Raw genomic sequence first — 15,174 nt, 5'->3', positions numbered from 1 at the left:
ATAAAGAAGGATTTGCACAGATAATCCCACCAACTTGCAGATTCAATAATCATTAGCTTTAGACATCTCACTATAAATTGAGAGCTCCTCCCTCATTAAGGGGATTCGCATGTTTTACATTTGATTAGCTACTCTCTCTCTCTCTCTCTAGAATTTTCAGCATTTGATACCTTGTATTACCATTGTAAAGTCAGTCAGCTAAAGCGACCTGACCCTTATCATCAATATAAGCATCAGTGGACGTAAGACTTGCTACCTTAGCATCCGAACCACTTTAAAAATTGTCCCTATTGCATTTATTGTCATTTTTCTTTACATTCACGTGTACCTTTTGGACCAGCTCAATATTTCGCACGTATATTTTGTTGGTGTAAAAATCACACATCAACATATGAAGATATACTTCTTTTTTCCATAACAACGTGGATGAAGAATCTTCCAAGATGGAACCCATGTGTTCCCTGACCATTTGTACCCAATCTTCGAACAAACAAATCAATTAATTAATCGGTAAAAGGAAAATATTGTGGAAACATATATTCGCAGATGTTGTTTGCGAATATGTGTTCATGATCAGTGCCGATTATTGTTCATAATTTTAAGTAAACTCATCCAACCAAAAGTGAGATAATAAAGCAAGTCGATGATAAAGCAACCTCAGAAGCTTTATCATCATTAGAAATTTTTTATAAAGGCAATTTGGGACACATAAAATAAAAACAAAAGACAAACCTACCGTGTCGATATTCAGCAATGAAGAATTGAAATGTTAATTTTTGTCAGTCTACATGTTCTTTCCACTAACAATATTTACTTTATAAATTCTTTCTCTAAGATTGTATTGTTATAAATAGTACGGAACTTGTTAAAATGCAAGATACATTCATCCTCTACCCGATGTCCAGTTTATTATAAGTCTTCTTCTTCATATAGGAGCTGGCTACATTACTCAATACCATGGCTAGTTCACGTGTTGTGACAATGTTAATGCTCTTCTTTATCGTATTTTCTTTGTTCTTCATGAGCTTACAGGCACGTATTCTTCAGGGGAATTACCAGGCCATGCAAGGTAATTTTAACAGCCACATACTTCTGCATGATCTAGGTTTTGATCTGACCAAACTTAAGCGTTATCAGAAGCTGTACAAACTCGATGCAGCAGGTGATAGAGTCTCACCAGGAGGACCGGACCCTCATCATCATGTATAAGTTTTAATTAAAATGTAATATATCTATTTTTTTTTTTTTTTTTTTGGTAACTTGCGACTAGCTTATGTGTATCTCAATTAATCTCTAGATTTATTGAACACTTTATAAGTTCAAAGAATCAAGTAAGTCACAATATTATTGTATTAAGTAACCTCAAGATTTAAACTTAAAAACTCAAGAAAATGAGTAAATCTCATTTACTGTTAAACCAATCTCTTGAGGATAATGTCATCTATCTTTTCGACTTCCTTTGTTTTAATTCTCTTTTTCCCTGTTATCATATATACGGTTTTTAATATCTTGATCATTATATGCTACATTATAATCTTTTCAAGTTTTAACATGTTAATTTATTCTCTAAATCTAAAGGGAGCAGTGGGAACTATATGTCCTTTCATATAACAAAAACGCTTGCCCATGACTGAATTCAATGCCACATCAGCCATGGCCAGCATATCTATGTGTCTCAATTTGCCTTCATAAACAGAGTAACACTATACTCATTAATTTTTTCTCATTAATGTTACATATCAGCTTATAATTTATTAATTTATATGGGTTTTATTTATCTAATAATAAATTTTATTCAATCAAATTAATCACAAACTCTCATATGAGATTAATGAGAGGAGTTAATGAGGTTAATATTATTGTAAATGTAGAGACGGACAAAACATATAACTCTCCGTGCTGAATACTTGAGACGGCAAGATTGTCTTTTGTTTTAATTTTTTATGTCTCCGAATTGCCTTTATGAATTGTTTTCTAATAATGACAAAGCTTTATGGGGTTGCCTTATAAGAATCCAATTCTTATGTGGGTTGGGCCTGGGACTTCGAGGTGGCGTTTGTTCCTGTAAATTTGGTACTCAAATCTATTAATCATTTTACAAACGTATTATAGATTCAAATCTATTAATTAATGATAGACAGATTGAGTAAAGTTCATGAGCACGAAGTTTAAGCATTCACACCCAACACTCAAATTACATGTGCAAGATGTTCCCTCTGGCAATCGTTATTAGTTTGGCACTTATTTGGTACATCTCTTTGCCTCAATTGCTCTCTAAACGCCTTTATTACATCATATCATCAGTTTCAAATAAAGGGTCTAATATTTTGTTTATTTTTTAATTTATAAAAACAATTATAAACATGGGCTAAAACGTATAAAGTAAATTAGAAACCAAGCTTCAGTGATATCTTCTACATCTCATAGCTATTGTATTCAATGTATTAATGTTATCCAAACGGACTGTTGACCCATGGTTATAGAAAATATAACAAGTACAGAATTAAATAGTTGCATTTTTTATTTTTATTTTACTTTTTAAAATCCTATTCTTGAAATATAATCGACAACATCTTCTTTATATTATATATAATAGTGATATAATAGATTACATTACACATTTCCAATCACTAGTCTTTAGGCTTATCTTGGTTGGGCCACATAAATAGACTGTATGTCACTGCAATCTATAGACATTTTATACTTGAGGATTATTAAGAAAGATTAAGCAATAAGAAGAAAAATATTATATTAAATCATGATCAACTCGTAATGCAAACAAGTGTTTGCTACATTATTTGTTTCTTAATTAGAGGAGTGTAATTAATGATAGACGGATCGAGTAAAGTTCCTCAATTCTAGGGTATAAAAGATGTTTATGTATTTATGGATTGATATTTTATACCATGTATTGGATGATTTCCTTTCCTTATGGTTGGTATCAAAATTTATAGGATATTTTAATTTCATGGTTATATATTTACGGATTGATTTTATACCATGTAAGGCTCAGGCTTGACCTTATAAATATAGCCTTATTTCATTATTAAAAAACAACCCTCTCTAATTCTCTCTCAATTTTCCTCTTCTTTGTACTAAATTCTTTCTTTTTCTTCCCTCATTCCTATCAACTTGTTTATTGTTATGTTGCGGGCTGTTTTCATCCAAAATTAAAGAGTCTCGAAAGATTAAAAGAAAAAAATGTTGACCTAAATATATGATTATCCAAAGAAGGGACACAAATAAATACCGGTAATGTTGTTAGTTGATTGCACAGTGGTATTCATGTAAGAGTAAAAACTTAATTTACAAATTATCATCATTATTCTGTAAAATGCAGAATAATTATTACATACGAATAATTATTACATACCTTTGTTTGGACCTAGTGTAATTCTTGCTATTGATATTCGTGTGATTCACTCCAAAATGATCAATGGACTAAATTTACTTTAGAATTTCTAAGTGTTTTTCTCAAACTATTAATTGGGAAAACCAAAACGTAAATTTATAATCACCACCGAGAACCCTAAGTGGTTACCAAGTAGTTACTCTTCCTAGTATATTCACTTCCCTGGAAGTGGATTGTAACTATCCATAACTAAGTGACAGTCAATGTGCCACTTACATTCTCCCACTAGACCCATTATTTGCCACGTGATATAAAAGAATGAATTAACTTTAATGTGTGGTCATACATAGAACTTTAGTTCACTCTTAATGGGCTCATCACAGCTATGATGAAAGTACAAGTCATAAATCATGATAGTGTATGCCCTATTACAAGAATACACCCTTCCATGCATTATATGAATTGTTTATTTTATAATGAGTAACAACCAAACTTTATAGAATAAAATTCAATAAATTATTTTTGGGTCAACTTTATTGTCTTAAACAAAATAGGCATCTGTCATTACCAAAACTATATGTATACACAAAATTAATAACAAAAAACTTTAATTGAAATTGTCAAATTTACATTTGCAAAGTATTAGAAAGAATTATTAATACAATGATTTACATAAATCCATATGGTTACATGAGCCACATACACCTTGGGTGGAAGGGATCAATGATCATATCATTTATGTCAATATGTTGAATCAATACATGACGATCTCAAACATCTTCATTAACAACGAAATATTTTATTTTGATGTGACGACATCAACTTACTGAAAAAGTGTTGTTAGAGAACTAACAATTGTTGTATTATCACAAAATATTTTTATTGATCTTTGTATTGATGAGACAACCTTTAAATATATGATAAACTATCTTAAACACCATGCATGAGAAATTGCTTCATAACACGCTACTCTTCAGCTTCCACTGTGGAAGAAGTTGTCTTCAGTTGTTTTACATTACGCCAAGATACTCCTCCTCCAGCAAGGAGAAAAATGAAGTTTGGGGTAGACTTTCTTGTGTTTTGACATCCAGCATAAGCCTGAAATCAGCTTTTATATAACAGTGCTTGCCATTTGCTTTCCAAATTTCGTGAATTAGGCAACCACTGTTGTCAAATAATCAATGGTCTCAATGCATTCAGGAATAGAACCTCTAATGCTCTTGAAAACGTTTGCTTTAATGAACACTAGACTCAGACGGTTCAAGCATTCCCAATTATTCCAACATTGTACATAAAAATAAATAATCCTTGTAGAGACTATTTATTTAAACGCACTAGTTGCAAATTACAATAATGTCATACATATATCATTGCATCAATTTATAATTACAAATAAGAAATTTATATAATTAATGTGGCTGAAATTTACTAACATAATGTTGGGCCGTAAAATTGAAACCCATTTTAATTTTTCTAAAGGAGAAGAAAACTAGGCTTGAAATCGGTAAAACTCATTTCTGCCTCTTGAAACCCATTTCTCAATTTTTTGGGCTGGGCAGAAATGAAAACTAGGCCCAAAACTGCTTCATGAAACCCATTTAGTGGGCTGGGCAGAAATGCAAGTTGGATCGCATTTCTGCTTCCTTAAGCCCATTTTTTTGTTTTTTGATAATCGGGTTGTTCGGGTTAGCTTGTACGCACCTCAACTAATCCCTGAACCCATTTGAATATCCTACCAGCCAAATGTTATAGGTAACTCACAAATATGATAAGTGACCCTAAAGTAGATAGAACCCAAAAAGTCAATGAAATGAACAAACTTTCTATAAGCTCGTTTGAATGGGTTGGGCAGAAATGAAAAAATTGGACCCAAAACATAATCTATCAACTCGTATTATAGGAGTGGCATAACTATAAATTTTTCAAATATATATTATGCATTTCTCAATTAAGAAAACAACATAACATATTATAACGCACCACATAAAGTATATCAGTGTCAGCCAAATGACATGTATATGATTACAATAAATTCCTGAATACCAAAATAACATGTTCAATCATTTACATAATTTTCCCGAATTTAAAAACAATTTTTATAATTATTTAGACACTTTCAAATACCCCCACACATTCTGGAAAATTACAAATCAAATATTCACATGTAGATCCATCAACCAACATACCAGAAATGTAAATAACATCCTCAAAATATGTTTACAAGTCACATACTCTTTGAGAGTACGAAATTATAGAATATCTCATAAATATATAATAAATACTTAACATGTTTAGAAAATTCCAGAAAAATATAGCTACACATAACATTCAATTTTAAGTATTTTATTGAAAGCAGCGTCAAAATCCGACATTTCTATGGCAAGGAGTAGAGGTGGAAAAGCAGCTTGGCCCAACCCGACCCGAGTTGCGCAAAGTGGTCGGTCGGTCCTGACCCGCCCCACAACATTTGCAGGCCGGGTTAGGCCCGCCAATGTTGGGGAATTGACTAGCCCAAACCTGGACCGCCAACCCTAACCCGCCGGGTTAGGCCATAGGTTGGGCTGGGTTAACTCTCTTTTTTATTTTTATTTTTTTATTTTTTTTAAGTTTAAATATTTAATTAACTTTTCAAATGAATAATTAACAATTTATAAATGAATAAATGTAATTGTTTTTAGTTAAGTGTTAATTTCTTTTCAAATATCAATAATTAAATTAAATTAATTTTTTTTTTTTTGTTAACATTCCCAATATTAATTCAATTTTAATACATTAAAATTGTAATATAAGAATAATTAAATTTATTCATTTATTAAAAAATAAAATAAGAAATTACAATAATTATTGCCTCGTTAAAAACCTCACCAAGAAAAACCCAATGGGAGAAAAACTTGGTAAAGAAAAAAGAGTGCAATAATTGACAATTAATTTACAAATTACATTTTACAAAACAACTAAATTGGGGGTGGTTCACTAGGACCTCCCTCATCTGTATCATCTATATTACAAAATTGAAATGATTCTACTAAAGCATTGTCGATAACCTCGTATTGATCTTGATGGCGCGATCGTTCCCAATCTCGAAGACATGTGAGGACTTCAATCATTTTTGGAGCAAGTTTAGTCCTCCTTTCATTTAAAATCCTTCCACTTGCACTAAATGTTTGTTCGGATGAGACGGTTGAGACAGGAACAGCGAAAACATCCAAGGCAAGTCTTGATAATACCGGAAAAATACATTTTCTGGCTCTCCAATACTCTAAGAGATCAAAGTGACATGTTGAAAACATTTCGGGGGTTGCCAAATATTGTTGAAGTTCATTACTCTGCGACTCCATGGAGGACAGCATATTAGTTGTTGTTGTTGTTGGTGGTGGTGCGTCTGAAGAGGAGGCTGTGCTTCGGACTCGGGTCCTCTTCGGCCTATTCAGTGCATTCCAAGAGAATAAGTCTTCATTTGTTTCTTCTGCTACAGCTTCTCTGGATATTTCGCCTCTTTGCGACTGCGGGTTCCCATACCTGTTTTCATATTGGAAATATACTTCGAAAAGACTATTTTTTACCTCTCCTATTTGATTGATATATGATTCGTTTTGTAAATTTTCACTTAAATTGTCAAGACCATTTTCTAAACGTGCTAATTTAATTCTAGGATCAAATATAGCACCTAAACAATAAAGAAAAGGAACGGGTCTCCAATATTTCAAAAAAAAATTTTCCATTGCCTTTATTGGTGCATGTAAAATTTCATCATCTTTGTTTTTTGTAAATAACTCGGAAATTTTTATAATTGCATGTATTACCAATGGACTAGTAGGATAATACACACCAGAAAGTTGTAAAGTGGCTTGGTAAAAACATTTGAGAAAAGAATGAAATACTTTAGCTATCTTCCAATCATTTTCTACCAAATGATGAGGACCTCTATTATTTGCTACAAAATAACTAATTATATTAGCATAAGGTAAACATGAATCAAGCATTAAATAAGTACTATTCCATCTAACAGGCATATCTAATGCAAAAGTTCTAGGAGACATATTTGATTTTATACAAGCTTCTTGAAATTCAGCATTTCTTTTATTACTACTAGTAATCCAAGCTAAAGATTCCCTAATTCTATCAATATTTTTTTTAATTGTTTTCATACCACTTTTCACAATTAAATTAATAACATGACATGCACAACGTTGGTGAAAAAACTTCAAATTATTATATAAAAGATAATTATTTTGAAAAAATTCTATAGCTTTACTATTAGAACTTGCATTATCTAAAGTTAAACTTATCACTTTATCAATAATATCATAATCTTCTAAAACTTCAATAATTTTATTATAGATTTCTACACCACTATGATCAACATCCATTAATCTAAATCCTAATAAAGATTTATTTGATTTACATTTATTATCAAAATAATGACTAGTCACACAAATATAATCTTGTTTAGTTTTACCATTCCAAATATCGGCAGTTAGAGCCACACTAACATGACAAGTATGTATTTTATTTTTTAATTCTAATTTCATTTTTCTAAACAAATTTTATTAAATCATTTCTAGTTGCAGTTTTAGAATAACTTTTAAATCCTGAAAAAAATGAATTTTGAACAAATCTTTCAAAATATTTATCTTCAGCAATATTAATAGGTTGATCAGTTGTAGCAATATATAAAGCTAATTGTTCCCTATATACATCAGAATTATAACGCCAATTAGTACCCATATTAGTTATTTGAGTTTGATTGCTTTCTCTATTTCCATGTTGATTAATATGTTTATTAGCAGTGGCGGACCCAGGATTTTTGCCTTGGGGGGGCCCCATCGCTCCACCACTGTTTGCCAATCAGCTAGTGAAAACATAAGAAAATAACATCCAATTCACAAGGAAACACAAGAAATTTTCTATGTGGAAAAACCTCTTCAATGTGAAGAGATAAAAAAAACCACGGGAATCTAACGATTCACTTAAATCCAATAAAATCAAAATAGTTTACAACAACCACAAATCCACCAAAAATATTCTACACAAATTTAGAGCTCAATTACAACTATAACAAAAGTAAAATATACAAAGGTTTACAAAAAGATGGATTACAATCACTCCAAATGCAGATCTAGACGTTAACATTCTAACTCAACCGTCTAGATTAAAGATCCACACATCCTCTGCGTATTGACCCAAAAATCAAGTTAGAATGGTATACTTAAAGAACATCCCAATTAAAGGTTGAGCTTCTTTTACTTGGTGTTGTTGTCGTTGCTGTGGGGCTTCTTCTTCTAATGGGTTTTGATTAACCTCAATATCAGTAGAGTCTCCATCAACATTTTTTGCTGGACTTTTCTTCAGTCTCTTGAAATAATTTGATATCATAATCTTATTTGTTAATGCTTTGGATTCCAAATCCGATAAACATATAATGAGTTAGTACCAAAATGGGATCAAAAAAATAAGAGTCAAAGAGATTCCTATAAAAAAAAAATAATAATTAATTAATTTAGTAACTTAATTAACTTTCTTTTGAATAAGATACATGAACAAACCATGATACATTTAAACACATGATACATTTAAACACATGATACACGATACATAAGACATATTTTAATTTAACACACCATACATGATACATTTAAATATTTAATTGCATCTAATGAGAGATGGAGGCCATTCGTTTTTATAGATTAGGCGCCCATAATTTGTGAGGTTTAAAAAGGAAGTTTCAAAATAATTTCAAAATTTAAAAGAGCAACGTCTGGCCACTAAGGCAAACCAAAGGGTAAATCATGTCTTCACAAAGACAAGAACTGAACAACTTGTTACAAACCAGCCAAGTATCTTGGCACAAAAGCAAGTCAAGGGTAAACAAATTCATAATCAAAAGGATATGTGTCAGTGTTTCTTTTAAAAATCAGGAGACTAATACTTAATTACACCAGCAAAGTTTTCACAAATTTCTGTAATTTTTGGTGACACTTGAAAATTCTAAATATTGCTTCCTTTGTTCTCCCATATTTTATAGCCAACCAGTCAGATCTTACTTTTTCGATGATAAATAGTCCCTTTGCTATCTTAAGCAATGAATCAAACAAATGTTTATAAATTGACCAAGCATCCTCCCAAAAGGGAAAAGTGTACAATTCTTGATTATGCAACAAGCAGATTTTTTCAATAACCAATCCAATTGTATGCAACTAATTTCCTACTACAAGACTTCAAAAATCCAAATATTTCCACCATGTAGCCCCATCATTCTCTTAAGCAAAGACTGAAATAATTGGTTAAAAACCAACCAGGCATCCTTGCCGCACTGGCAAACCAAGGGTAAATAAACTAGTAAAGTTAAGGAGACAAATATTTATTATAAAAAAGCAAGTTTTCCGAAAACAGAAAAAAACTATATTCAACAACCAATTTCTACATGACTTCAAAAATCCAGGTAGCCACAATCAGTGACGGATAGGGGTGAACCTTTCTCCGCATTTTATAGCTTAAAGTACCCAAAATTTTAACATCAATCTTATTTAAACTTAAAATTTCAATATTTTAGTAGACTAACCTTCAAGACATGAGTGAGAGAAGTTGAGAGGGAGATTTTTTTAATTTCTTTGCAGGTTGAACCCAGCCGTCACATGTAGTCTGTATAGCTTTTACAATTACAGTAAAAGAGAGAATAGGAATTGGGGAAGAAAAAGTGGAATACGCAAAAAACAAAGCCTCACTTTTATATTTTTTTAACTTTTACTTGTTCTTAACATTTAAAAAAAACTTTACACATTTTTTTTTAAAGTTGAGGGCAGGCCTGGGCCTACCCTCAAAGGGCCTGGGTCCGCCCCTGTTTATTAGCATGCCTTTTTAAAGTACTAATACCATTACCTAAATCAACTTTATAAATATTTCCACAGTATTTGCATCTCGCTTTCTTGACTTGAACACCATTTTTTGTCTCGTAAAACTTGTCGAAATGCGCCCAAACGTCTTATGTGTGTCTATCTTCGTTTTCGACTGTAGTTGATGATCCTGCCTTAGCTTGAGATGAAGTTAAACGAGCACGACGATTACGAGGACGACTTCTAGAACCACCGGGAGCTGTTGGAATCAGGGGCATATTTTGAGGTGTATCGAATTATGAGAATGGGAAAGCGGGACTATTTGAATCTCCTCTTGCATTTATGTTAGTAAAATCAGCAGGACTAGGACTAGAATAGTAGTTTCCTTCATCATTGTAATTGATGGGAGAGAAATATCTATCCATTGTAGTTGAAAAAAAAAATTTGATGTAAAAGAAATAAAAATTAAAGAAAGAGAATTGGAATATGAAAATTGGAATTTGGAAAATTGGAAATATGAATTAAAAATTGTAAAAACTAATAAAAATTAAAATACGAGCAAATTGATAACAAAGAGATTAAGAGAACAAATGAATAATTGAGAGATTAGAGATTAGAGAATATGAGAGAATGAGAGAATTTGAGTTGTGAGAAAAATGTGAGAGTTTAAGGCCAATTTATAGAAAAAAATGGGAAAGAAAAATGTCGAAAAAGACCTCTCCAACGGCTATATTTCAAGGGTAAAGGGGTAATTTGAAAAAACAAATTAAATTTTTTATTTATTTTTTTCGGCCAACCCGCGAGTCAACCCACCGGTTTGACAATAGCCAACCCGGCGGGTTGGCGGTCTCTTTTAGAAGAGACAAAATAGCAACCCGCCGGGTTGGCGGGTTGCCATTTTGCAACCCGGCCCGCCCGGGGGTTGCTGTTGGGTTGGGTTCAAATAGCGATCTGGGTTCAACCCGCTTCATTGCAGGCCGGGTTAGGGTTGACCCGCCTAACCCGGCCCATTTGTTCCACCTCTAGCAGGGAGTGAAAATCACTCTCCTGGAGTGATAGTGGGAAGGAATAGTAACAAATGTTCAACCCTAAAATTCCAACACAAGCATTTCCAAGATATTTTAATCTGTCCAAAAACTTTAACTCATCATAACTTTGCAATCTAAACTTCGATTTTGGCAAATAATATATTATTAGAAACCTATTTAAACAAGGATTCCAATGATACCAAAACCCAAAATTAATTTGCTTTATACCGAAAGTTATGCACAATCTCCAATTATGGGTTTTGTAAATATATCTTTTATTTTCATGCAATATACTCCAAATTATCATTTCAAGATTTCCTGTATGTATCACATATCAACAAGCCATAACATACTAAAAAATAATGGCAATTCAATATTAAAATTTAAAACATAAGCTACTATGAACCAAAAAAAAAAAACACTATTTTCATTGAATTCTCACACAAAGTATCATAATCAATTATCACATTAATAAATGTGAAACGTTTGATAATTAGACATATAAAACTCAAAACCAGCTCTAATACTAAATGCAAGATTATTATCATTATTCTGTAAAATACGAAATAATTAAATATTACGTACCTCTGTTTGGACCAGGTGTGATTCCTGCTATTAGTGTTCGTGTGATTCACTCCAAAAATGATCAATTGACTCAATTCACCTTAGGATTTTTCAGTGTTTTCCATAGACTATCAATTGGAAAACCAAAGCCTAAATTTATAAGAATAATACTACAGTTATAAAAAGATATATGTACAAAATGATGTATCATACCATGATTGAAAGAGTGAAATTGTAAAGTCAACTTATTAACTAAAGTCAAATTTACTCTCTCAATCATAATATGACATATCATTTTATACATATATTTTTGTACAAGGGCTTTGTAAATGTAATATTACTCAATTTATAATAATCACCATCAAGAACTCTAAGTAGTTAGTGGTTATCAAGTAGTTATTGAGGTGTTTATCTTAAATTATATCAACTTCTCTTAGGAAGTGGATTGTAACTGCCCGTAACTAAGTGGTAGTAAATGAGCCACTTACAGCTAACAAATTTTCCTTTTTCAATCACACTTGTGTTTAGGGTTTATATGGCTTAGGTTAAATAGACAAAGGAAGAGAAATCCATTCTTGTCAGGTTTGGGCCTTAGAGGTGGTGATTTTGCTCCATGAAATCAAATCTAGAATCATTTTACATTGTATTGAACAAAAGAATAACATGGTTCACTTGATGATTGTTAGCGACATATTAAGCAACAAGAAGAAAAGATATTGTGTATTAAGTGATGATTCCGCATTAATCACACATCAACTAGAAGAGTTTACACATTTATTTCGTAAAATAAACTAATGGTAGACGGATTGAGTAAAAGTTCATNGTTTTGCCATTTCATTCCAAGATGTAATAGATCTGTGCTTTTAGATAGTGAATGAAATTCTTATATTTTATCTTATTCAATGGCATTGATAGACATACGAAATTTGTTTTATTTGAGTGATTAATTTGTTTAATTTGTATTTTGTGCAATAGGGCGGATGAGGTATCTAGTTAAAAAAAAAAAAAAAAAATCAATATATATGTATAACTTGTTTTCAAAGCAAAAAGAACAGAAAAAATATTTAGTTTTCATACTTTACAATATCTTTCACGCTTGAATTATTTAAATTAAATCGATTTTTTTTTTTAAAGAAAATTTCAACTAAAAAATATTTTCCTAGATTTTTTACTTTTTCACTTGGGACTTGTTCTAAAACAAGCAGGATTCATGCGAGTTGAGTAACTCTTGATGATCTCCAAAGGTTAAACATATAAATTAATGAAAATTTTATTAGGAAAAGTAAATCCAATTCTCATCTTTAATCTCATTAGCTCCCTATTAAAAATTTTAAAGTGATCTTACTTTCTTCTTTTAACCCCATGTAATTCCAAAATGCCTTTATTGATGTGTTTATTATTATTATTATCATTATTTTATACACACATATAAGTCTTTAACTTGGACCTTTGTTTACCCATTGATTGTTCTGTCATGTTTTACCATGTATTGAGAGCGCATCCCTTTTTCTTTCTTTTTAAACCATGAACCCTGATTTACTCTTCCTTTTACACGAACTCAAATAAAAATGATTTACTTGATAAATCATATAATGAGATTTAATCTATTATATAATCAATCCCTCGTGTAGATAATTTAAGTTAATTAGTAAGAGTTAAACATTAATATATATTTTTTAATATCCAATTGAAATATGAAGATTTGAAATTTTGGCCATGATATTGTGTTGAATTACCACCATTAAAATCCCTTAATCTATTTGTGCTTATTAAGCTAATTGGTGATGTCATACTTAAACTAGTGGTAAAGGTCGATCAAAAAACTTAAGCTTATAGATAAGGTCCTGTTAAAAATCTGAATCAGTTAAGCTCTGATACTATGGTAATAATCTGAATTTGCTAAACTCTGATGCCATGTTAAAATTTTGAATTTGCTCTGAAACTATGTTAAAAATCAGAGTATGCTTTAATATCATGTTAAAAATCAGAGGAGTAAAAACTAAAATAAAAAACAACACATAATATGCTAATAATATCACACACATAAAGACATAATATTTTACGTGGTTTGACATAATTTGCTTACATCCACAGATGAGATAGTATCATTATAATCTTAAGAACACAAATGCTAGAACATATAAAACCATTAACCCTTCTATTTAGATTGACACTTATTTCTTATGGTATTTAATACCCCTTCTTACATCATGTGTTTCTCACAATCTCCCCCTCTTGCAACTTCTCTCATAACCTTGAATTGGTTTTAATCTTTTATTTATAGATAGAATATGATATTCTTTTTCTACTAGAATTCATATTTTGAATCCTAATAGAACTCCTCTGATTTAATTCATTCTTCTATTTTAACTTTAAATAAAATCTTAAACTAATTATTCTTTCCTAATACAACTCAAAGTAAAGGAAAATAAATGTTCTTAGTTACAAATTCCTAAAATAGAAATTTGCCTAAAACTTAAATTCATTTTCTTTCTTGCTTGCCTTTTTTTTTTTCTTTATCAATTACCAAAAAGTATTCACAAAAACTTGTATTTTGTTTTTTTATTCGGCTAAGTTATTACTTAACCCAAAAGCTAAAATTAGTCCATGAATGTCCTTTATGAATATTAAAGTCCAAGACTCTTAACACTTATTGTTTACCAACTAAACACGAATGCAACTATACCTAAACCCAATAAAATTTTCTTCTTCTTCTTCTTCTTTTTATTTTTATTTTTCCTTTTTTTTCCTCAAAACATATGTACATACAAAACTCACTCTCATTGTTGACTCAAATAAATCAATTTAATTTTATAATATTGAAACTAGTATTAAGTCTTTGTTTTCTTTATTTGCAAACATGGTAGAAACTTGTAGAAAGTAAATTAATTAATCTTTGAAGTCTGCGAAGGAAATTCGAGATACTACATTATTCTTATTGTAATTTCTTACTAATAATGTTTTAATCATTTTAAAAATTGAACCAACATTGTTTCTAAAAATTAATAAAAAAGTATTAAACAATTCAAAAGTGTGTTGTATTTTTTTCTTCTAGTTTTCTAAGAACGGATTAAGACTTTAAGTAGATGATGGGACCAGAAATGGATATGACTTAATCATATTTGTACATTCAAGATTGCATGTATAATTATGTTTGAAAACTTAGTTTGTAAAAGACACTTTAATTTCTTAGAATACGATCAAAATCCTACAAGTCTTTCAAACTAATTATAATCCGATTGAATAAAACAGCTAACTTCATTTCATTTCACACTTTTTTGTCTTTCTCTCTTTATTTATTTATATTAGAACTTCATTTCATTTCACACTTTCTTTTCTTTCTCTCTTTATTTTTATTTTTTTATTAGAACTTTAAAAAATTTTTGCTACGGTATAT

The 15,174-nt window shown here is 30.6% G+C and overlaps 1 protein-coding gene across 1 annotated transcript; it reads left to right on the top strand.

Annotated features, from left to right (window-relative positions):
* Positions 1-957: 957 nt before the first annotated feature.
* On the top strand, positions 958-1,209 carry LOC116142735 (CLAVATA3/ESR (CLE)-related protein 5-like). The gene has a single exon (XM_031428142.1). The coding sequence runs from the start codon at positions 958-960 to the stop codon at positions 1,207-1,209; it is 252 nt and encodes an 83-aa protein (XP_031284002.1).
* The last annotated feature ends 13,965 nt before the right edge of the window (positions 1,210-15,174 follow it).

The sequence above is a fragment of the Pistacia vera genome, unplaced genomic scaffold (assembly GCF_008641045.1).
Source record: "Pistacia vera cultivar Batoury unplaced genomic scaffold, PisVer_v2 Contig418, whole genome shotgun sequence".
NCBI classification, from domain to species: domain Eukaryota; kingdom Viridiplantae; phylum Streptophyta; class Magnoliopsida; order Sapindales; family Anacardiaceae; genus Pistacia; species Pistacia vera.
Note: the sequence above shows the minus strand (reverse complement) of the source record. Positions and strands in the feature narration are given on the sequence as shown.

Bases quoted from the DNA above. Each gene is read 5' to 3' on its own strand.
- LOC116142735 (XM_031428142.1), top strand. From the start codon at position 958: ATGGCTAGTTCACGTGTTGTGACAATGTTAATGCTCTTCTTTATCGTA.